This window comes from Delphinapterus leucas, chromosome 11, assembly GCF_059928025.1.
Source record: "Delphinapterus leucas isolate spDelLeu-1000000601 "Yukka" chromosome 11, BTC_Dleu_Yukka2, whole genome shotgun sequence".
Classification (NCBI taxonomy): Eukaryota; Metazoa; Chordata; class Mammalia; order Artiodactyla; family Monodontidae; genus Delphinapterus; species Delphinapterus leucas.
Genome location: NC_143139.1, coordinates 10,134,827 through 10,160,834, shown reverse-complemented (window position 1 = coordinate 10,160,834; position 26,008 = coordinate 10,134,827). Strand labels below are relative to the sequence as shown.

General features: G+C 41.3%; 1 protein-coding gene across 1 annotated transcript; it reads right to left on the bottom strand.

Moving 5' to 3' along the window:
* Window positions 1-4,882: 4,882 nt before the first annotated feature.
* DDX47 (DEAD-box helicase 47) lies at window positions 4,883-25,458 on the bottom strand. Its single transcript, XM_022577632.2, has 12 exons — window positions 25,343-25,458; window positions 24,570-24,663; window positions 14,155-14,343; window positions 13,836-13,907; window positions 13,511-13,629; window positions 11,926-11,997; window positions 11,684-11,800; window positions 10,983-11,129; window positions 10,287-10,424; window positions 8,542-8,612; window positions 7,835-7,964; window positions 4,883-6,129 (listed from the first exon to the last, which is right to left on the bottom strand). Exons 1-12 carry the CDS (start codon window positions 25,427-25,429, stop codon window positions 5,998-6,000), a joined length of 1,368 nt encoding a protein of 455 aa, XP_022433340.1. The 5' UTR covers window positions 25,430-25,458; the 3' UTR covers window positions 4,883-5,997.
* Between the last annotated feature and the right edge of the window lie 550 nt (window positions 25,459-26,008).

The following is a 26,008-nucleotide window of genomic DNA, read 5'->3' as shown; positions in this document are numbered from 1 at the left end:
TCTTCCACTCCCCCCTCACCCTCAGGCCTTTGGATTCTACCCAGATCAATGAAATGGACAGAGAAGTCACAGATTATCTCTGATGTGATCAAATCTCTATTTCATTTTGTCAGCATCAGCTCACCATGCTAATTTCCTGAACAGCTTTGGATGAATTTAACAAATCATGGAAGACAAAGAATAAGGAGTGACCAGGTTGTGATTTTAAAATATCACAAACCAGCTTTTCTGTTTCCTCAAGAAATGACTCATTATCTCCAGTAAATGGAACAGTGTATGCCAAGCACCTAGCAAATGCCTAGCACACAGCAGGCTCTCCACATCCTTATGTAAAGAGCAACAAACAAGCCATTACAAATATACAAGCAGAAATATGTCAAATAAGAAGCCTTCTCCTGGTCCCTACTGTTTTGACCCACCCAGAAAACACAATAAGGATGTTGGTTTGAAGTCGGCACGGGATGGAACAGCTTGGGTTGGAGAGTTTCTAAGAGGTCAGGTATTGGGCAGGAGTCACCAGTGGACTCCTCCCCCAAAAGGAATGTGTGAAGAAAGAGCCAGCACAGAAACCAGTGATGGTGGAGTTAGCTCCGTTATTTCTGACCACCACACCTGAAGGCTGCTACCACTCTTCTGGAACCAGAGGGACAATGGCCCATCACTTGGAGCTGAAAGATAATGTCTTTAGGACAGAATGAAGGAAAAAGTGGCTCTCCAGCTAACCAGCACCAGGCTTATCTGACAGAGGAGTGAGGGCTATGGACAAAGCTTACTAGATGGATGTGCAGTAAAAGAGAAGGTACAACAGAAGGGGGGTTCATGGCTCGGCAAATTTACACTCAGAAACACGAACATGTAGTGGGAGTAGGCAGTGATGTTGGGGGGAGAATAACAGTACTCTGAGGTTACAGACTTGGGTGGGAGCTGGAGGGGGCATAAACGGAGGACAAGGGACTTAAAATCCCAGGAGGGAAGGGCAGACTTTTCAAAAGAACAAAGCTGCTTGCAGGCTGAACAGTAGGGAATGCAGGCTGGGAATGTGAGGAAGAGATAATACTGGAATGCAACTTCTTCTTCTTACTACATCTGAGCCTCAGTTTACTTCTATCCCCAGTCCCCATCTTCTGGGTCGACCTAGTAGACCTTCTTGAAGGCTGACACCTTGAAATACCTGAAGGTAGTTCTCATACCCACCCTGACCCCCGGGCCCTCAGTCACTGTGGGCCAAACATTAGACAAAGAGCCCTTTTAATCAGCCACTGTGAAAACTCCTCCCATTTAGGGGTATCTTTTCTCCCTTCTGCCATCTACTGGTGGAAATGAAAATGTCATACTCCCCCACCTGGCCGTTCCAATCTGCAGATATTGAATAGGCTGGAGTCCGAAAGCTCATTTGTGTCATACTTGTTTGTTATGTGGAATACATTTTTCCAAAGGAAGAAATTACAAATGATGGCTCAGTCTTCATGCAATAAGCACTTGCTGAATGAATAATATGAAATTATACACACACACTTAACACACACATAGTGTATTTAGTATAAAGAGTAGAGGCTTGAAATCAAATTTGGTCCATTACACGCTGTATGACAAGCTGTATGGGCAAGCTACTTAGCCACTCTTCATCTGTAATAATAGTAATAATAATGACAATCACAATGGCTAACACTTATTGATCATTATGGGGACAGCCGCAGTAGAGGTCATTTAAACCTCACAAGGTAGGTTTATTACTATCTGTGTTTCTTCAGATAAGGAGATTGAAACAAGAAGAGGTTGAATACTTTGCCCAAGGTCTCACAGCTGGTACGAAGCAGACTGGATAGTCCGGCTCCTTAGCTTATAATGGGAACAATAACAACCACCTTTCAGGATTGAAGGGAACTAAAGACACGAGTGAAGATGCCAATACACGGTTTCAGAAAAGGACACATATTGAACCTTCACTGTGTGCTGGGCCCTGCAAGATGTTAGAGTCACACCCACGAATAGGCCCTGCTCCCTGGGCAAGCACGACCACAATACCACGCTAAGACTGAGTTCATCCAAGACAGCGTCTGACCTTTCTCTTCATTGTGGTCTTCCTGGTACCTGGCACAGTGGCTGGGACAGAGCAGACACTGGAAGGGAGAGAGGGAGGGAACAGAATTTAAAAATCAATAAAACCAGCTTCAAGACTCTGAGGCAGATTGGCGAGATGCTCTTATTTCCGTATTAACAAGTGAGAGAAATCGAGGTTCAGTAACTCTCACGAGGTCACAGAGCTACAGTGTGAACAAGTCTCTTGACTAACACTTTCCCCACACTTCGCTGTTCCGCATCCCTCCAGTTTCTTCCAGTCCCTAGATAGCATCCACAGGTTAATGAAGAATTATAGTTTTGGAAGGTATTGGGTGGACTACAAACAGATAAAAACTTCAAGAATATGAAGACATCAGGGCCCACCAACTAGAGATTACACAGTCTCTACATGAGCCCATTTTTCCCCGTCTCTCTTCCACTGGGCACAAATCAACTCTTTCTTCTAGGTGAGACTGTTCAGTGTGATTTCCCAGAGTTCAGGTTTCTGCAGTTATTTTTAGTGCATACCTGGGACAGGTGAGGCATGAAAAAGAATGTGGGTGTGGGTAGCCCTTGAGTCTCTAGTGCCAGGGTCTGGGTCTCTCGTCATTCCTACTGAAGAGGGGTGACTCACACCCTGATTTATTATCAGCCCTGAGGCTAGATTTCACCTTGAGAACTATGTGGATTAAAACTTCTTGTATACTCTCTAATTCTGCATTCAAGTCTTTGGAGCATACTTGCTTGATGTTATTTTGTTACCTGCTTTTGATAACTTGGACGCCTTCATTTTCTGTAACCAATACCACAGCCTGTGGTTCTTTCTGGTCTCATTTCCCAGGGCTTTGAGGGACCTGGGGTAGGTACACAGAGTCTTTGATTTGGATTTTTGGATATATCTGCAGGTAGGAAGCTACCTGGAAAACACTCTGGCTGTAAGCCAGATGTCTTTATAGAGTCAGCCAAGTTCTAGGATATTCATCACATTTTTGAGGGACTAAGAAAAGAATCATCAAGATCTAGTTGAGTCTAGATCCCTCTGGGCAACTACTAGAATCCTGAGTGCCCTTAAATTGGAGAGCCTGGAATTCTGGGCCTGCTTTTAAACCTAGAATAGTCTGCTCAGCTGAAACCCCATCACTGGGATCCTAAGACCCCTTCACAAGGTAGAGATATTTTCCTCATCTCACTTTAGCTCTGTACAGAGGAAGTAAAACCACGTTAGCTAGTATCATGAAGCCATGATACAATGAATGCTGTATAAAGTGGTTTTATGATTCGGATGAGAAATACGGGAGAATTTTCTCTGGGCCAACATTATTAATGACTATCGCAAGATACTCCCTTTAAATCATAAAAGTTAGGTGTGGGAATTGTTTGCGATTGGGGGAGGGGGAGAGGTTGGTTGGTTGTTTTGAAGCCCTCAGTTTCTTAAATCAGGAAAGCAGAACTAAGGAATTACACTAAAATGGGACAAGAAGAAAGGCCGGAAACCTCCTTCTCCATTTCTAAAACGAGACCCTTTGGGACCTTGACTACAAAACAATTTACATTTCATTTCAGAGGATGTCACTGTAAATTTCTCTACTTCTACCCATTCTGTTTCTGAAGACCTATCTCCTGTCTTTTCTCCACTTTCTTCGTCATTAACTCTATCTACCACTTGTATTCCACAACACAATCTTAAACCCCCCAAAACACAACAGTCCAGAAAGACGGTTTGTACTGGGCTAAATGGTGTCCCCCCCCAAATTCATGTCCACGTGGAATCCCAGAATGTGACCTTATTTGGAAATAGGGTCTTTGTGGAGGTAATGAGTCAAGACAAGGTCATACTGGATTAGGGTGTGCCCTAAATCCAATTATCGCATCCTTATAAGAAGGCCATGTGAAGGCAGACACACAGGGAAGAAGGTTACGTGAAGGCATGGAGGCAGAGACTGGAGCTACGTTGACACAAGCCAAGGACCCCTGGCCACCACCAGACGCTAGGAGGCAGCAAGGACAGACCCTTCCCGAGACGTTTCAGATGGAACCCTGCTGATAACTTGGTCTTGGACATCTAGACTCCAGAACGGTGATCCAACAAATTGCTGTTTTAAGCCCCCGGGTTTCTGGTACTTTGTTTCAGCAGCCCCAGGAAACTCATACACACCTCGATTAGGGTTTCAGCCTCAAGACTTCTGCAATCTTGCCTTTGCATACAGGGAGCATGAGAACAGTTCAGATTAGTGATACAAACCAGCAGCTTTGCCCTCATTTACTACTAGATCGCATTCGTTTATTTCTGTGCCTCCTGCCCTTCACAGTGGCATTTTACCTGTTCTGCTTGGGACTCTAGTTTATGGTCTGGGCCTACTAATACGCCCGAAGACACATCATCCACCTTTCTCCCCTTAGAGTCCTATCTTCCCATCCTAGCAAAGCAGAATACGTATATACTTCAGAAACAACAGATAAGCTTTAGAAGAGGTTTTTAACCTTTTTAGTCTCCCCAGAAATATGCATATACCTCAGGGGTCCACAGACCCTAAATTAGAGATCCTGTCCATTTAGAAAGTTCAGACTCCTTCAGGATAATTCCAATCCCTTCTTACCCACCACCCATAACCCGATTCAAATTCTGCTTGCTTCTGAAGTCTTCCACTGAGCTGAAACAGCACCCATCCACTGGCTTTTACCCACCAGCCCAGAGGGAGAGGGAGTTGCTATTAGCTAACCCACTCTGGAGAGTCCCATCAGGAAACAAATGGAGAATTAGCCCCCCAGAGGTAGGCACCCCACCCCCTATTTTTATAAAGATCTTCCTGCAATCAACATCCACACTTGACTCCCACAGAGGATATATTTTTTAAATTTATTTATTTTTGGCTGTGTTGGGTCTTCATTGCTGCATGCGGGCTTTCTCTAGTTGCAGCGAGCGGGGGCTACTCTTTGTTGCGGTGTGTGGGCTTCTCATTGCAGTGACTTTTCTTGTTGCAGAGCACGGGCTCTAGGCGCGTGGGCTTCAGTAGTTGTGGCACGTGGGCTCAGTAGTTGTGGCTCGCGGGCTCTAGAGCACAGGCTCAGTAGTTGTGGTGCACGGGCTTAGTTGCTCCGCGGCACGTGGGATCTTCCTGGACCAGGGCTCGAACCCGTATCCCCTGCATTGGCAGGCGGATTCTTAACCACTGTGCCACCAGGGAAGCCCCCCACAGAGGATTTTAATCCAAGGAGCCAGGGATGTGAATCTATTCAGGGATCTAAGAGACTCTGCTCCATCCCCAAGAAAAACACAACCTCCTTTCAAGCAGGACTTCCCTTTCAAAGCCATCCATCCTCTTGTTTCTTTGTTGATTTTTTTAAAGTCATAAATAATGGTTACCTCAAATTAAGGACAACCAATGAATCTGCCATGGAATCACCACTGTCAGTTTCTTACCTATTAGGAAGATCTTACTAAATCTATAAAGTCTGTAACCCAAAAAGGTCCTCAAGGAGTTTCAATTTTTTTTTTAATAATATTTAAATTTATTATTTCCCATTTGGTCTCACGAAACACAAGCTGAGACTGCGGAAGCATCACTGTTTTTAGATCTAGAAGCTCCTTTCCTTTACAATCACAGGTCAAGGGCTTCATTAGCCCAGTCCTTGACTTGCAGCTGAAAAAAGCACAGGTCTGTGTGAAGGGATAGGAGAACATATCTTACTAGTGTCAGGAGCAAGGAACCAAAGCTGAAGAACAGTCCGAATCTTGACATCAGCACTTCAAAAATATTCTGCAGGCAACGATGTTCTAACACACGGAAAGGGGGATGAGCACTGAGTGAGCTGGGCAGATTCTGGACACAATTCTGATGGATTTCAGCCTGCAGCACTCTGGAGGGAGAGGTCCCATTCTCTCCTTCAATCCTCTTTACAGAACAGAAAGCAGAAGTCAAGTCTTTATAAAAGAGATTAATGGCCTTTCCGTTTCTTCATTTTTCCTCCAGCCACCTTGTTCCTGACACCGATTGCACCCTCCCTATCGTCACCGTCCCCAGCAGCCTCCCACGAGCGCTTCTTCTTCTCTCCATGCTCCCTTAACTCCTGCAAGAAACGGAAAGGATGGGATTGAAAATGAATGGCTGTCACTGAGAGTGACACATCCTAGTCTCTGCTCCTTAAAATCAAACACTAAGTAACTCCCTAACACCTCACATTAGCAAAGGAATAAGACCAAAATCCCAAGATACAAAAATGTTAATCTTATTAGTAATCAAAGACAGGAAGATTAAAACAATAAGCTCTTATTATTATTCTGGCAAAGATTTAAGAGAATGGTAATACCTAGACCTGGTCAGGTGTGCGGACAGTCACATACACTGTCGCTCATCGTGTAAAAGTGCTTTAGCTTTTCTAGGGGGGCAGTTTGACATTATGTATGAATTCGAATTTTAACTGTGTATTCTCCTCCACCCAACAATTGATTCTACTTCTAGGAATTTATTCTAAGGAAACAAGACAAGTGTGCAAAGCTGTACATATCAGGATGTTCAACAGAGTTCTAGTTAAAATACAAAAAACCGGGAAAAGCATAAACACACATCAATGTAAATCACATTATATATTCATGACAGAATTCTCTGTAGCCATTAAGAAATGATCCCATGAGAATTCTAAGATGCTAGCGTCTAAGATGTCAGTTTCTAAACTTGCAAGCAGTGCTATTTTTAAAAAACTTAATTCTCTCCCCTCAGATTACCAATTTTCAAAACATTGGAAAGTAATAAAATATACCTAATGCAAAGTCTAGAAGACCCAATTTGGTTTCCCTTGACGAGTCAGAAGGCAGTTAAGGACCTTGCAACAACTCCAAGAGATTACTCCTGCCACTGGTGTTTAGGAAAGTTTGGTAACTGAATCGATTCAGGGCTAAGACACAGCCTAGATGACATTTTTTGAATAAAGTTTAAAATGTGAAAAAAAAAAAAAAAAGTAATCGCATGATTCTCTGCTAGTTCAAATAGAAAAATGATATACATTTAGATAAAGTCATATACAATTAGATAAAGTCTAATTATGGCTAAGGAAAGAAAAACAGCCAACTGTTACCAATGGTTTTCTGCGGTGGGTGGCTTACGTGTTTCACTTACTATTTTAATCCTTTGTGTATTTTCTAAAAATGTCTCCCAATGCACATGTAATATTTTTATAAACAAAAATACCAAACAAAGAATTCCATGTGGGGAGAAAAACAAAAACAAGTCCACACCTCAGCTACTCAGAAAGCACCCCACGGGCGAAGTTTCTTCACCCCTCAGACCAGCACCCCAGAGAGCAGACGGCACTTGGAAGGGGCTCCTTTAGAACCTTCTCATCGCCACTCCTACCGCTACCGCTACTATCAGTAACTACGCTGTTTACATCAGCTTGATCGATGCTCATAAAACCCTGTACTCAAGGTAACTATTATTCCCAATCTACAAATGAGGAACTGATTCTGAGAGGTTAGACACCTTGTCCAAGCTCACAGTTCACAGCTGCACCTCCTGATCTGATCTCAAGTCCAAAGGTTTTTTTTTGCCTCATGTGAAACATGAACAGTGGCTGGGAATGTGGTCACTGTGGTCAGACCGAGTCCAAACCCTGATTCAACCATTTAGTCGTACAGTCGAAAGCAAATTACCTACATCTGCACTTTAGTATGCTCATCTTAAATTTGGAATCAAATACTCCAAGTTGAAGATTAACACAATAAAGTGTCTTGCATGTAAGTTAATTTCATTTGCTGGTGAGAAAATGCATTGCATACCATTCGGGCAAATCTTTGGGCCTCAGACACACGTTCTGTCAGCATCATAACCTCGTCATCCTGGGTTGGAAAGACAGGCAATTTCTTCCCAATTAAGTGTTCTATGCGCTGGAAGAGTTCCACGTCGTATCTGAAAAAGGAAAATTGCCATGGCTCTGGCTGGCTGACAATGCATATGTCTGTCCATTCCAAAACTATGATGCAACAGGGGCCACAGTTTTCAACAATATCGAACCTATTATTCCTTTTCAGAATACTAACTAAATGCAATCTTCTGTGCACAGCCCAGCAGAAAACCACCCAACATACCCCTTACTCCCAGAAAAGCCCTGGGTACATAACAATTTGTTCCCTAGAAAACAAAATCAGAAACAGTTATTGTAATACTGTGAGTTGAGGGAATGGTCACTGTTCTCTGGCTCCAGCATTTAAAAGAAGTAACAGGGTTTTTTGTGTGTGTGCTCCTATATGCCAAGTACTATACTACACCTATGTAGTACAGTATATGCTCTTTACATATACATCTCCAGTCTTCATTAAAACCCTGCTAGACCGGTATTATTATTTCTATTTTACAAACAATGAAGGCGGGATGAGGGAGGTTAAGTGACTGTTACAGTAAGTGGTGAAGTCAGGTTGCAAGTCTGTCTGCCCCACAGTTCTGCTCTTTTCTCTACATTGCTCTGCCCCAAAGTCGGGTCACTTACTGTGTGACAAAAGTAATAGACTTTCCAGAGCGCCCTGCTCGAGCTGTTCGACCTACTCGATGGATGTAATCCTGAAACAAAAACGGTAAGTAACTTTGAGTTAGCTGGAAGATAAATTAAAAACTGTATGTAAATTCTTCCTGCAAACCTTTGAAAGAAAACAGATTTGTGTTGGAACGTGGAGAGATGAACTGGCAATCTGTTACAGAGATAAATCTACTTCACTTTTCTTATTCTCCTCACAGCACAAAACTGACCCCCTTTTTCCTTTCTTTTATATAAAGACAAATCTACAAAGCAAATCTCCATGGACATAGCACAGGCAGAGGAAAATGGCACTAGATCTAGAGGCAGACCTGGGTCACAGATCTGCTTTTCCCACCGACCAGCGACACAACTGTCTACAAGTCCAGAACTTCTCTGAACCCTGGTTTGCATCTATAAAACAGGGACACAAATACATGGCCAAACTCACACAGAGTTACTGTGAAAATCATGAGACAGGACCCTGTCTACAGCAGTTTAATACGAAGTCGAGACACACTAGTTGTTCACAACTGGGGTCAGTTTCATCCTCCCCAGCGGGCATTTGGAAATGTCTGGAAATATATCTGGTTGTCACAATGTCACCTGTTGAGTAGAAGCCAGGAATTCTGCTAAGCATCCTACAATACAAAGGACAGCCCCGCAATGAAGAATTCCCAGACCAAGATGTTAACAGTGCCGAGGCTGAGAAACCCTGGGATACACTGAGGACCACAGGCTGCCATTTCTCATCAGATAGACCGACAGAGGTGAGCACGCGGTGCGTCTACGCCTCCGACGGTGAGCCTCTAACCCCTCTCCTGGGCTCCTTCATTCACATTCAGTAATATCAGATCCACAGGCATGTGCAAGATGAGGAGAATGAAAAGATCTAGAGCTTTCCCTATTTTTGACACTTAACTAATCAAGGACACACACACACCAAAAAAACTCCAATACTGTAACTAAGGAAAGACAGAAAACATTCCATTAAGAAATACACTTTGGATACGATGGAATAGTATTCGGCCATAAAAAAAGAATGACATCTTTCTATTTGTGACAACATGGATAGACCTTGAGGGTATTCAGCTAAGTGAAATAAGTTAGACAGAGACAAATACTGAGATCTCACTTATATGTGGAATCTAAAACAAAAACAAAAAAAACTGAGCTCACAGACACAGAGAACAGATTTGGTGGTTGCCAGAGGCAGGGATGGGTGTGTGTGAAATGGGTGAAGGAGGCAAAAGGTACAAATTTCAGTTATGAAATAAATAAGTCATGGGGATGTAATGTACAACATGCTGACTAGAGTTAATAATACTGTACTGCATATTTAAAAGTTGCTAAGGGAAAATTCTCATCATAAGAAAAGAAATGCGTAATTATGAATGGTGACAGATGTTAACTAGACTTACTATGACCAATCTGCAATATATACGAATATTAAATCATTACATTTTACACCTGAAACGAATATAATGTTATATGTCAATTACATCTCAATTTTAAAAAAAAGAAAAGAAAAGGAGGAAGAAGGAGGTGGGGGAGAGAGAGAGAAAGAGGAAGGGAGGGAGGGAGGGACAGAGGGAGGGAGGAAAGGAGGAAGTGAAAGAAAGGACAAGAAAGGAAAGAAAGGGAAGAGAAGGGAAAAAGAAAAGAAAAGAGAAAAGAAAAGCACTTTGGGGCTAGAAAGTCAGGTCAGCAACAGGACTCACCTTGGAATGGGTAGGAATGTCAAAGTTAACAACTACATCCACATGAGGTATGTCCAAACCACGGCTTGCAACATCAGTTGCTAAAAGAATGGAACGAGCTTTTGCCTTAAATTTATTAAGGGATCCTAGGCGCTTGCTCTGAGACAATGAAAAGAAGAAATTTTAATCTTGAAAGAATTTTAATCTTGAAAAACTTGGAATCCAAGACACACAAACTAGACATACTAAATAAATACAAGAACCAAGAGAGAAATTTTTAAAAGGATGTTTCCCCCTTAGTCTGAACTAGGCTTCACAGGTCAAAAGGAAACATGGAAGAAATAAAAAGATATTTAAGACTAAAGCTAGAAAATACTAACATGAAACAGAGTTTGTTAAACATAACAGAAAGATAATTGAGAAATAATTTACTGAAAGTCTTTAGAGACGAGAGAGTCACTATTACCATGAGGGCTGAATAAATCAACTCAATAGCTTCCATCCCAGACAACTACCTGTGGAATATTTTAATTTGAGCCTCTTGCTATCCTGAAAGGAGGAAGTAGCATCCAAAGCAACACTTTAATGCCCATAAGATCAGGACCACTATGGGAAGATGCAGTAATGTCATGTGTTGCTATTGCAGAAATCTCCTGCTACAAGATTTAGCTTTCTCGTGCCCCCAGTTCCCCACTAATGATTCCAAAGAATAGTTACCTGACTCATCTGTCCATGGAGGGGAATGGCAGTGAATCCAAGATTTCGGAGTAGCAAAGCTGTCCTCTGAGTATTGTTACAGGTGGTGCAGAATATCATAAAGGAGTTTCCAGCCAATTCATTTAGAATATAAACCAGGTAGGTATCCTAAGTCACAAAGCCAAAATAATATATGTAACTGAACCTGGAAGAAGGTTGGCGTCCTAGGCATATAAATTACGTAAAAGACTAAGCCCATAGCTGCTTCTCAGTTATCCAGACCCCCAGCCGCCAGCTTTGCACTCCTTAACTGGCATTATCATTATCATCTCTGTGAACCATGAGTTTCACACACAGCCTGAAGCCGAGCACAAGGAGATCTGTACTCAGCAAGCACGCAAAGTCCTAACATCAAAGCACAAAACTAGGGTCCTCTGTCCATAAAAAAGCCACATAATAAGCAGGCAAAAGAAAAACTACCTCAAGGATGGGGCTAGGAAGGGAGTGTATCATGACTTCATTACTGTGGTTTAATATGTTGTGAATTCCCAGAATGTTTGACTTTATCAGTGATAAAATAAAGCACGGCATGAGCTCTAAAACAAATAGAAAGGACTCCAATCTGTAGCACAGCTCTTAGCTAATCAAGAGTTGACACATTTTCAGATGTCTTGGTGAAGAAGGAGAGGGAGAGGCAGGAATGATCAAAGCAAACACTTTACCTTGAACTTAGAAGGAATAAAAAGATAATATTGCTGTAACTTTTCAACCGTCTGGTATTTAGAGGAAACAGCACATTTCACAGGATTCTTCAGCGCTGCTCGCTGCAGTTTTTGCACCTGAAGAAAGAAAACCTAGAATAGTGCACTGATTCCTAAATACTCTGTGTTTATTATTGTCACTGTGACTGTTTCTGTTTATCAATTCTTATAAAGAAGAAAAGAGAAGTCCTAGAAAAGTTCACCTTCTTGGTCATCGTAGCAGAGAAGAGAAATGTTTTCCGATCTCGGGGAATCACTTTAAGGATCTTGTCAACCTAAAAGGCAGAAAGAACAACGGTACCAACATGACATTTAGACTGGACACCTGCAAATGCTGCTTGTGAAGGAGATGAGGGGTAACAAACTAAATACATCACTGTGGGGATTTGGGGACTCAAAACTTTGATTCAGTTCAGCTAAAACTGACTATTTACTATTTGATACCACACCAGATGCTACCAAAAAATAATGCCAGTCAGAGAAAAGCACCATTTAAATCAGCAGAGCTAATCTAAGAGAAAAGTAAAGAATAAGCATTAATCAACTAAATAAGCTATGATGAATGGGTCATCAAAGAAAAGATGGAAGAGGCTGAAATCAAATGAAATGGAAAAAGAAAATCTGGTTTTGGTATTTCTCATCTCTGAAATCAAAGTCAGTCTATATATATGTATGTATATATGTATGTATATATATATATATATACATGTTTTTTGCCCAACTGTCTTTTTAAATTGAAGTATAGTTGATTTACAGTGTTTCAGGTATACAGCAAAGTGATTCAGTTACACATACATACATATTTACACTTTTTCAGATTCTTTTCCATTATAGGTTATTACAAGATATTGAATAGAGCTCCCTGTGCTACACAGTAGGTCCTTGCTGTTTATCTATTTTATATATAGTGTGTGTATGTTAATCCCATATTCCCAATTTATCCCTCACCCCCCAAGTCAGACTATATTTGAAAGAGGATGCTGAGACTATTTACAATACCCAAGAGATGGAAGCAACCTAAATGTCCATCAACAGGTGAATAAAGAAGATGTGGTGTATATACAGAATGGAATACTACTCAGCCATAATAAAGAATGAAATGATGCCATTTGCAGCCACATGGATGGACCTAGAGATTATCATACTAAGTGAAGTCAGACAAAGACAAATATCACATAATATCACTTATATGTGGAATCTAAAATATGATACAAATGAACTTATTTACAAAACAGAAACACATTCACAGACATAGAAAACAAACTTATGGTTACCAAAGGGGAAAAGAGGGAAGGATAAATTAGGAGTTTGTGTAGGTATATGTATATACACACATATATATATGTATATATATACACATATTTATATATGTATGTATAACTGAATCACTTTGTTGTACACCAGAAACACAACATGGTAAATTAACTATACTTCAGTAAAAAATTAATTAAATTTAATTTAATTTAAAAGCAACAAGCACAGGGAAATATAGCCATTATTTTGTAATAATTTTAAATGGAGTATAATCTACAGAAATACTGAATCACCATGTTGCACCTAAAAATAATATAATAATATAAATCAACTATCCTTCAATAAAAAAGAAAGAAAAAATAAATAAAGAGGATGCTGAGGCAGGCAGTGTAAAGAGCATCAAGAATGAAAAAAGCAGCAGAGATGTTAAATTAACCAGCAATGGTTAAGTGCTCCACAAAAGCAGGTATGCAATGAACCAGATTTTGAACAGATTTTGAGATGCTCTAGGAAGAGGAAAGATGTTGAGCTCACCTCTGTCTCAAAATCCATATTCAATATTCGGTCTGCTTCATCCATGACCAAGTACTTGAGAGCTCTTAAGTTGAAGCCTTTTGTATTTTCCAAGTGGTCAATTAGTCGACCAGGAGTTGCTAACAAGAAAAGTTGAGGAGAGAGGGCAATGTTTAAGAAAAAGGACAGAAAGAAAGTGATCACCCCCTCCCAACCAGAATTTCAGAAGTTAAAAAAAATTAAATCCATTCTTTGAACTCTTTCTGCACAAAGAAGTTGCACCCAATATCAGCAGATTTTCTCCAATTCGTCACCACCAGTGTCTTCTACCATTGTCATCACTCACCTATTACTATATGTGGCTTTTTGGCCAGGGCCAGAGATTGAGACATTGAATCAATTCCACCTACAATCACAGCTACAGAAAGAAAAAGAATATAGAAAAGAGATCCTTAATTTTTTTCCATAGTTCACGGTAAAGCCAATGACACATTTCTACTTTCATTTTTCTTCCCTTACAATTACAACTTTCCCCGAAGCTAAAATACCAAATCAGCCCTTTAGGTCAATGAACTTACGTTAACGACACTTCCTTCCATTCTCCTTTCACACTCATTCTCAACCTGTGAAGAAATTCTGAAGATTCCTTTCCTCTCGACACTTACCACATTGCACCCCAATAGAAGACCCCAGGGCTTCAAACTGCTCTGAGATCTGAAAGGCTAGCTCCCGAGTGGGGGTGAGAACTAAGGCAAACAAACGCTGAGGCGTCTCCAGCAGCACATTCAGAATGGGCAGAGCAAAGGCCCCTGTCTTCCCAGAGCCGGTTTCCGCCAGCCCAATAATATCACGACCTAGAAGACAAAGAAAACACCTAATAGCAAAGAAATGCTCTCTGCACCATTTCCACATTATTCCACAAGGACCCAATGCTGGCACAAAGTAGACCATGAATAAATATTTGATGAATTCAGGGGAGGGGGAGGTTGATGAGACAGAAGACACGGTCTCTGTCTTAAATTAGCTCAAAATCCAGGGGTGAAATACACAAATATGTTCTAATATGATAGGTCCCTACAGGATACAGTGAGAACAAAACGGAATGAGCAACCTACTGCCAGGAAGAGTCAGGAAAGGTTAACAGAGGTGATGAGTAAATTAAATCTGGAAGTAAGCAAAGAAGGAAAGAAAGGGCAGTCCCTTATGAGGAAAGATGCTTTAAAGAACACAGCATGGGACTTCCCTGCTGGCACAGTGGTTAAGAATCCACCTGCCAATGCAGGGGACACAGGTTCGAGCCCTGGTCCGGGAAGATCCCAAATGCCATACAGCAACTAAGCCCGTGCACCACAACTACTGAGCTTGCGCTCTAGAGCCTGTGAGCCACAACTACTGAGCCTGTGCTCTAGAGCCCAAGCTCCGCAACAAGAGAAGCCACTGCAATGTGAAGCCTGCACACTGCAACGAAGAGTAGCCCCCGCTCTCCACAACTAGAGAAAGCCCGCGCACAACAACGAAGACCCAATGCAGCCAAAAATAAATAAATTAAATAAATTAATTTTAAAAAAAGAACACAGCATGAGTTCAGAGAGGGAGAAGTACAACGTGGCCAGAACAGAGAAGTCAAGGGGGAAAGGGAGAAGAATAAGGAAACCCACAGCCATGCTAAGGAGTTTTGACATCTTCCTATAAGAGAGAGGAACTGAAGGATTTTAAGCAGGGAATATCATGACCAATGTTATTCATTAAGAAGATAAACCCCAGGCCTGATGGCATAAGAAGGACCCAAGGAGCTTAACAGTATAGCCATTTACACTGCTCCTTGAGGGAAGAATGCCAGAAGTAATACCTTAAGAACGGGTCCCCATGGTTTGTTATCACCAATCAAGCCATAACTGAGAAGATTTGGCAATCAATTTCGAAGCCAAGACCACCGCCTCTATGCTGCAGCTCCCAAGGTAGCTGAGCACTAGGACAGCACCCGGTGGGAGGCCTTCCTGTCCAGTAACGACTTCCACAGTTGACTGCTGAGGCTTCCTCACCTAGAGAATAACCCCCTTTCCCTGAGGTAACCTGAGTATGACTCTCTTCCCTACAACTTAAAATGAACTAAAGTGCAGAATGGGGAACACACAGGAAAATCAGAGCTCAGTTAGGGTACCAGGGGAGCTATGATGGTGGTCTGAATGGAGGCCAGCCGAAGTGAGAATTACAAAGTACGGAAAGAGGTCCGTGGAACCAGAGAGTTGGCACCGCAGGCAACACCTTTGGTATTTATGCCTTATGTCTTTTTCGCACCTTAATTCACTGGCAAGCATCCCTCGTACCAAGTTGAGCCAAGTGGCTAACAGGGTCTTGGTGCTCTGGCTGGGTGTCAGGCCTGAGCCTCTGAGGTGGGAGAGCCGAGTTCAGGACACTGGAACACCAGAGACCTCCCAGCTCCATGTAATAGCAATCGATGAGAGCTCTCCTAGAGATCTCCGTCTCAACGCTAAGACGCAGCTCCACTCAACGACCAGCAAGCTCCAGTGCTGGACACCCTATGCCAAACAACTAGCAAGACAGGAACACAACCCCACCCATTAGCAGAGAGGCTTCCTAAAATCATAAGTTCACAGACACCCCAAAACACACCACCGGATGCGGACCTGCCCACCAGAAAGACAAGATCCACCCTCATCCACCAGAACACGGGCACCAGTCCCCTCCACCGGGAAGCCTACACAACCCAGTGAACCAACCTCACCCACTGGGGTTAGACGCCAAAAACAACAGGAACTATGAACCTACAGCCTGCGAAAAGGAGACCCCAAACACAGTAAGCTAAGCAAAATGAGAAGACAGAGAAACACACAGCAGATGCAGGAGCAAGATAAAAACCCACCAGACCAAACACATGAAGAGGAAATAGGCAGTCTACCTGAAAAAGAATTCAGAGTAATGACAGTAAAAATGATCCAAAATCTTGGAAATACAATGGAGAAAATAAAAGAAACATTTAACAAAGATGTAGAAGAACTAAAGAGAAAACAAACAATGATGAACAACACAATAAATGAAATTAAAAATTCTCTAGAAGGAATCAATAGCAGAATAACTGAGGCAGAAGAACCGATAAGTGACCTGGAAAATAAAATAGTGGAAATAACTACCGCAGAGCAGAATAAAGAATGAAAAGAATTGAGGACAGACTCAGAGACGTCTGGGACAATATTAAACGCACCAACATTCAAATAATAGGGTTCCCAGTAGAAGAACAGAAAAAGGAAGGGACTGAGAAAATATTTGAAGAGATTATAGTTGAAAACTTCCTGAACATGGGAAAGGAAATAGTCAATCAAGTCCAGGAAGCAGAGAGTCCCATATAGGATAAATCCAAGGAGAAATTCACCAAGACACATATTAATCAAACTATCAAAAATTAAATACAAAGAAAAAATATTAAAAGCAGCAAGGGAAAAGCAACAAATAACATACAAGGGAATCCCCATAAGGTTAACAGCTGATCTTTCAGCAGAAACTCTGCAAGCCAGAAGGGAGTGGCAGGACATATTTAAAGTGATGAAGGGGAAAAACCTACAACCAACGTTACTCTACCCAGCAAGGATCTCATTCAGATTCGATGGAGAAATCAAAAGCTTATATTCAAGCAGAAGTTAAGAGAACTGAGCACCAAGAAACCAGCTTTACAGCAAATGCTAAAGGAACTTCTCTAGGCAGGAAACACAAGAGAAGGAAAAGAACTACAATAACAAACCCAGAACAATTAAGAAAATGGTAATAGGAACATACATACTGATAATTACCTTAAATGTAAATGGATTAAATGCTCCAACCAAAAGATACAGACTGGCTGAATGGATACAAAAACAAGACCCGTATATATGCTGTCTACAAGAGACCCACTTCAGACTTAGGGACACATACAGACTGAAAATGAGGGGATGGAAAAACATATTCCATGCAAATGGAAATCAAAAGAAAGCTGGAGTAGCAATTCTCATATCAGACAAAATAGTCTTTAAAATAAAGACTATTACAAGAGACAAACAAGGACACTACATAAAGATCAAGGGATCAAGCCAAGAAGATATAACAATTGTAAATATTTATGCACCCAACATAGGAGCACCTCAATACACAAGGCTAATGCTAACAGCCATAAAAGGGGAAATCAACAATAACACAATAATAGTAGGGGACTTTAACACCCCACTTTCACCAATGGACAGATCAACCAAAATGAAAATAAATAAGGAAACACAAGCTTTCAATGATAACACTAAACAAGAGGGACTTAATTGATACTTATATGACATTCCACCCAAAATCAACAGAATACACTTTCTTCTCAAGTGCTCACGGAACATTCTCCAGGAGAGATCATATCTTGAGTCACAAATGAAGCCTTGGTAAATTTAAGAAAATTGAGATCGTATCAAGTATCTTTTCTGACCACAATGCTATGAGACTAGATATCAATTACAGGAAAAAAACTGTAAAAACTATAAACACATAGAGGCTAAAAAATATGCTACTAAATAACCAAGAGATCACTGAAGAAATGAAAGAGGAAATCAAAAAATACCTAGAAACAAATGACAATGAAAATATGACAGACCAAAACCTATGGGATGCAGCAAAAGCAGTTCTAAGAGGGAAGTTTATAGCAATACAATCCTACCTCAAGAAACAAGAAAAATCTCAAATAAACAACCTAACCTTACACCTAGAGCAATTAGAGAGAGAAGAACAACAACAAAAAAAACCCCCAAAGTTAGCAGAAGGAAAGAAATCATAAAGATCAGATCAGAAATAAATGAAAAAGAAATGAAGGAAATGATAGCAAATATCAATAAAACTAAAAGCTGGTTCTTTGAGAAGATAAAACTGATAAACCATTAGCCAGACTCATCAAGAAAAAAAGGGAGAAGACTCAAATCCACAGAATTAGAAATGAAAAAGGAGGACTAACAACTGACACTGCAGAAATGCAAAGGATCATGACAGATTACTACAAGCAAGTATATGCCAATAAAATGGAAAACCTGGAAGAAATGGACAAATTCTTAGAAAAGCACAACTTTCTGAGACTGAGCCAGGAAGAAAGAGAAAATATAAACAGGCCAATCATAACCACTGAAATTGAAACTGTGATTAAAAATCTTCCAACAAACAAAAGACCAGGACCAGATGGATTCACAGGTGAATTCTATCAAACATTTAGAGAAGAGCTAACACCTATCCTTCTCAAACTCTTCCAAAATATAGCAGAGGGAGGGACACTCCCAAACTCATTCTATGAGGCCACCATCACCCTGATACCACAACCAGACAAAGATGTTACAAAAAAAGAAAACTACAGGTCAATGTCACTGATAAACATAGATGCAAAAATCGTCAACAAAATACTAGCAAACAGAATCCAGCAACACATTAAAAGGATCATACACCATGATGAAGTGGGGTTTATCCCAGGAATGCAAGGATACTTCAATATATGCAAATCAATCAATGTGATACACCATATTAACAAAATGAAGGATAAAAACCATATGATAATCTCAATAGATGCAGAAAAAGCTTTTGACAAAATTCAACACCCATTTATGATAAAAACTCTCCAGAAAGTAGGCATAGAGGGACCTAACCCTTTAATAAAGGCCATATATGACAAACCCACAGCAAAAATCATTCTCAATGGTGAAAAACTGAAACCATTTCCACTAAGATCAGGAACAAGACAAGGTTGCCCACTCTCACCACTCTTATTCAACATAGTTTTGGGAGTTTTAGCCAGAGCAATCAGAGAAGAAAAATAAATAAAAGGAATCCAAATCGGAAAAGAAGAAGTAAAACTGTCACTGTTTGCAGATGACACGATACTATACATAGAGATTCCTAAAGATGCTAACAGAAAACTACTAGAGATAATCAATGAATTTGGTAAAGTAGCAGGATACAAAATTAATGCATAGAAATCTCTTGCATTCCTACAGACTAATGATGAAAAATGTGAAAGAGAAATTAAGGAAACACTCCCATTCACTACTGCAACAAAAAGAATAAAATACCTAGGAATAAACCTACCTAAGGAGACAAAAGACCTGTATGCAGAAAACTATAAGATACTGATGAAAGAAATTAAAGGTGATACAAACAGGTGGAGAGATATACCATATTCTTGGATTGGAAGAATCAACATTGTGAAAATGACTATATTACCCAAAGCAATCTACAGATTCAGTGCAATCCCTTCAAACTACCAATGGCACTTTTCACAGAACTAGGACAAAAAATTCACAATTTGTATGGAAACACAGAAGACCCCGAATAGCCAAAGCAATCTTGAGAAAGAAAAACGGAGCTGGAGGAATCAGGCTCCCGGACTTTAGACTATACCACAAAGCTACAGTAATCAAGACAGTATGGTACTGGCACAAAAACAAGTATAGATCAATGGAAAAGGGTAGAAAGCCCAGAGATAAACCCATGTACATATGGTTACCTCATCTTTGATAACGGAGGCAAGAATGTACAATGGAGAAAAGACAGCCTCTTTAATAAGTGGTGCTGGGCAAACTGGACAGCTACATGTAAAAGAATGAAATTAGAACACTCCCTAACACCATATACAAAAATAAACTCAAAATGGATTAAACACCTAAATGTAAGCCCAGACACTATAAAATTCCTACAGGAAAACACAGGCAGAACACTCTATGTCGGCAAGATCCTTTTTGACCCACCTCCTTGAGAAATGGAAATAAAAACAAAAATAAACAAAGGGACCTAATGAAACTTCAAAGCTTTTGCACAGCAAAGGAAACCATAAATAAGACGAAAAGACACCCCTCAGAATGGGAGAAAATATTTGCAAATGAAGCAATTGACAAAGGATTGATCTCCAAAATATACAAGCAGCTCATGCAGCTCAATATCAAAAGAACAAACAACCCAATCCAAAAATGGGCAGAAAACCTAAACAGAGATTTCTCCAAAGAAGGTATACAGATTGCCAACAAAACACATGAAAAGATGCTCAACATCACTAATCATTAGAGAAATGCAAATCAAAACTACAATGAGGTATCACCTCACACCGGTCAGAATGGCCATCATCAAAACATCTACAAAAAGTAAGTGCTGGAGAGGCTGTGGAGAAAAGGGAACCCTCTTGCACTGTTGGTGGGAATGTAAATTGATACAGCCACTATGGAGAACAGTACGGAGGTTCCTTAAAAAACTAAAATTAGAACTACCATATGACCCAGCAATCCCACTACTGGGCATATACCCTGAGAAAACCATAATTCAAAAAGAGTCATGTACCACAATGTTCACTGAAGCACTATTTACAGTAGCCAGGACATGGAAGTAACCTAAGTGTCCATCAACAGATGAATGGCTAAAGAAGATGTGGCACATATATACAATGGAATATTACTCAGCCATAAAAAGAAACGAAATTGAGTTATTTGTAGTGAGATGGATGGACCTAGAATCTGTCCTACAGAGTGAAGTCAGAAAGAGAAAAGCAAATACCGTATACTAACACATATATATTTAATCTAAAAAAAAATACAAAACGGTTCTGAAGAATCTAGGGACAGGACAGGAATAAAGACGCAGACGTACAGAATGGACTTGAGGACACGGGGAGGGGGAAGGGTAAGCTGAGATGAAGTGAGAGAGTGGCATTGACATATATACACTACCAAATGCAAAACAGATAGCTAGTGGGAAGCAGCTGCATAGCAGAGGGACATCAGGTCATGCATGCTTTGTTACCACCTAGAGGGGTGGGATAGGGAGGGTGGGAGGGAGACGCAAGGGGGAGGGGATATGGGGATATATGTATACGTATAGTTGATTCACTTTGTTATACAGCAGCAACTAACACACCATTGTAAAGCAATTATACTCCAATAAAGATGTTAAAAAAAAAGTCATAGATAAAACTTACTGAAATTATTTCTTACAATTCTTTAAACAGGCATTTAAAATTGTTACTGTTGATTATATTCAGAGAAATAGGACAGATACTCTATTTGCATAACTTTTGCTCTCAGTTTGGAACATGAACAACAAAATGCCGTGATTAATGATTTTTACTATTCTTTTTGTTTTCCTGCAGATAGCTGGCATAAAAATGAGCTATCAAGCACATCAAGTTGAAGTAAGTAGGAATAAAATACATCAAAATCCTTAAGTTGAGTCAACTACAGAGTCAGAATATGATACTCCACTGGACAAATCTGCATCCAATTTTGGGGGGCAATTTTTGGTCATCAAAATAAGTGCATTTCCCATTAAGTTGGCAATAAAGCTTGAGGGAGAAAGATCATATTGTTTACTGTAAAACTGATACGATAAAGATTATATGAGGTCACATGTATAGATACAGATATGTAAACTGTGATGGGATTTCAAATAACAGAATTATGAATTTCAAATTTTCGTTTATATGCAATAAAAGTTGATAGTACAGTATAGATCCAAATCTCTAGGCCATAGGCAGATAACCTGCTGTTAACATCAGTGATTGGAATTTTGTTTAAATAATAGCTATATAATTAGGACCACATTGCCTGACAAATGTCTGGCACATACAGCTTCCTAGGTTTCACACACCTTGGAGAGAAAGAAGGAAACATCTAACAAAAGCTGATAATAGCCAAAACAATGTGGAACAATAAGACCTTCCTTCCTCCCTCCCTCCCTTCCTTCCTTCCATTCTTCCATTTATTTTTTTGTCTTTACGTGGGAGAGTATGTGTTAAGTGAGCTCTCTGATGTCTTGCCTTGAGGCTCATTTTATGCTTCTAAAACTGAATAATGGGATGGCACACCAGACTGCAGTGGGGAATTTTCCTTTGTAATCAGAGCTCTGAGGAGATATGTTATACTGTATCATATTAGAAAAATTAAAAAGGTCATCCATGCCTTTCCCGACTATTCTGTTCTCCCTTAGTGGGCAAGAGTCGAATTTCCTGAGGAAGGATGCTCTCTGTCAGGCAGACAACCCAATGCCCAACCAAAATAAATGAATAAACAGATTAATTAATTTAAAATAAAGAAATAAATCAAAGGCTCAACTTTGCTACTTTATCACAGACTGCCTTTCAACCTTAAACACCAGGCTCTGCCTGGGGATCTCAAGCCCTCTTTAGGTGGTTTTTCAAGAGCTGCTTCCGTAACACTAGGCCTGACGTTAAATGTTACGTGGCTGGTTAGAGACTGAAAAATCATCAAGCTGTAAAAGTCTATGTTGTTGCTGAGACTCCAGAGGACTAAGCAGTATTGGATAATAAACTCAAGTTGTATGAGAAATGGAACATTACAAAGCATTACAACATGAAATTCTAATTTATTTGAATCAACACATATATGATTATTCACAAAATAACCTCTCTCGTGAGTGTTATTTTGTTTCTATAGACCTTTGGAATCATTCTTATGTAGAAAGTTCATAGGTGTGATGTACACAATTTATTGTTTCTGCGGGTGTTAGTACTGTTGACCTGTTACTTATTCTCATCATATCTTCCATGTACATTTTTGCAAATATAAATATAAAGTTCACGTATTCCCAAAATCGTTAAAAATATATTGAATACATTTTCTTTCTTCATGCGACTTCCAAAAAAAAAGGAAAGAGAAATTAACACAACATTGTAAATCAACTATACTTCAAGAAAATAAAAAAATAAAAGAAAGTAACAAAAGAAAATGTGATTGACACACAGGTTTCTAGCTTGGGAAACTCAAAAGCCATATACTGAGATAAGGGCTACAGGGAAATTAGTTCTGGTGAGAAAAATAAGGACTCTGTTTTGGACATAGGGAACTTGAGATTCCTGCAGTAAGCTTAGAGAAAAGTATCTAAAAACCAGTTGGACATACTTGTTCGGAGCTCAGCAAAGAAGTGTGGGCTAGAAATATAGACATGGGAGCCATGAGCATCTGACCAGTGCTCATGTGTGCTCCCCCAGGGGAAGACACATTAGAATAAACTATTAAGTTTTTTTAAAATTTATTATTATTATTTTTTTTTACATTTGGCTGCACTGGGCCTTCATTGCTGTGTACGTGCTTTCTCTAGTTGCGGCAAGCAGGGGCTACTCTTTGTTGCGGTGCACAGGCTTCTCATTGTGGTGGCTTCTCTTGCTGCGGAGCACGGGCTCTAGGCACGCAGGCTTCAGTAGTTGTGGCTCACGGGCTCTAGAGTGCAGGCTAAGTAGTTGTGGTGCATGGGCTTAGTTGCTCCACGGCATGTGGGATCTTCCCGGACCAGGGCTCAAACCCGTGTCCCCTGCATTGGCAGGCGGATTCTTAACCACTGGACCACCAGGGAAGTCCCAGAACTATTAAGTTTTGTATCTATATACGCCTAGGTCCCATGCCTGGAAATTCAAATTCAGAAGGTCTACGTTGGAGCCCAGAAATCGCTAGTGTTTTAAAAGTTCCACAGGTGATTGTAATGAGCACTGGCTGAAACTCACTGATGCAGACAGTATTAAAGCTTCAGGACTGGATGAGAAATCTTAGTAACATTTTAGAGTGAGAAAAAAGGATAAAGGCAGAATTAACACCGCAAGGCAAAGGGAAAAGCCAAAAGAAACTGAGAAAGAAAAAGCTAGAAAAACAGGAGAAGACAACAAACCCCCTAGTAGAAAGTAAGCTCCGTAAAACGGGAGAATTACTGTTTCAAAAACCAATAAGCCGCGCTTCCCTGGTGGCGCAGTGGTTGACAGTCCACCTGCCGATGCGGGAGACGCAGGTTCGTGCCCCGGTCCGGGAAGATCCCACATGCCGCGGAGCGGCTGGGCCCGTGAGCCATGGCCGCTGGGCCTGCGCGTCCGGAGCCTGTGCTCCGCAACGGGAGAGGCCACAGCGGTGAGAGGCCCGTGTACCGCAAAACAAAAAACAAAACCAATAAGCCACAAACTTTTTATCTTTAGGGACCATATTTTATTTCACTTGTATGCAAAGCAATAGCTCTCAAAAGTGGTATTTAATTGAATATGTGTAACTTCATACTGAATCTGAAACAGGCCACACACTTAATTTCAACCTACCCTGTAAGGCCAAAGGAATAGCTTCAATCTGGATCTTTGTTGGCTTTGTCCATCCCAACTGGTCACAAGCTTCACACAACACATCTGTCACACCCTTAGAATTCGGAAAAACACAGTTTAGCAAAGGAAAACACACACTCACCTCCCACATAATTAAATGACTGTTAGGGCCGCCTTGCTGGTGATAGGTGCGTCCCCTACGCTTTGATTCAAAAGGTTTTTGTTGTGAGTCTACCCAGTCTTGTCCTTAACTCTGAGAACTGGGACAGGAACTTAAGACTGACCAATCACTCTCCACTCGCCGGGGCCAAAGCCAAGTTCTTTGCCTGTGTTACTTCATTTAATCTAAACAGCTCTATGCGGTACTTATCATAATCCCCAATTTACAGATGTGGAAAGTGAGGCACCGAGATAACTTGCCTCTAGTCAGTGACTGGGTCAGAATTCAATACCGGTTCATCCGAATCCAAAGCCCAAGATGCACAAAATTCGGATTCGCCGCATGGACCACAGCCTGCACAGACACAACGGTGCCACACCGAGGTGGAATTCAAAAGGGCAAATGGGGGCTCCCGGGCACCGGCCGCCCTCCCACCACCCAAACTCAGAGCCGAGGGAGCTCGTCCGGAACCCGAGCTTCGGACACCCCGGGGGAAACCTGAGCTAGGCCCCGGCTGCTTTTTGCACACCAGCGGCCTGTATCGAAGGCAACCGAACTCTGCCCGCGCCTGGCGCCAGTAGGAAAAAGGGAAACCGGCGTCATCTACACTTACCAGGTCTTTAAATGTTTTCGTTTCCGCCTCCTCCACCGCCATCTGGGGCACCTCAGCCGGTGAATCGCGCTCCTCGGACGCCGCCATGCTGTCCGCGGGCTCCGGAAGTGGGTCGGCGGCGCGCGGGATGCTGGGAAATGTAGTTCTCGTTCTCCCGGGTGGCGTGTTGTGGGCGCCCCCTGCGGGCTTGGAGGGGTTTCGCGGAAAAGCAGTTAAAAAAAAAAATTAGGTATGGGTATAAGCGTTTGGAGTTGCGGAGCTGAGCCAAGTACAGAAGGGCCTGATGACCAGAACCTCTAATCTGCCCTTTAGGTCCCTTTAGAAAGTTTTCCCCACCTTCCACAACCGCTGTGTTCCTCCCTCTTCTAACCATAGAGTTTTGAACATGTTCATATTACAGTACTATTTATTTATTATAAATATTATTTCATTCATTTATTCAATAATATCTTGAGAGGGCTTCCCTGGTGGCGCAGTGGTTGAGAGTCCGCATGCCGATGCAGGGGATATGGGTTCGTGCCCCGGTCCGGGAGGATCCCACATGCCGCGGAGCGGCTGGGCCCGTGAGCCATGGCCGCTGAGCCTGCGCGTCCGGAGCCTGTGCTCCGCAACGGGAGAGGCCACAACAGTAAGAGGCCCGCGTACCGCAAAAAAAAATGATAATAA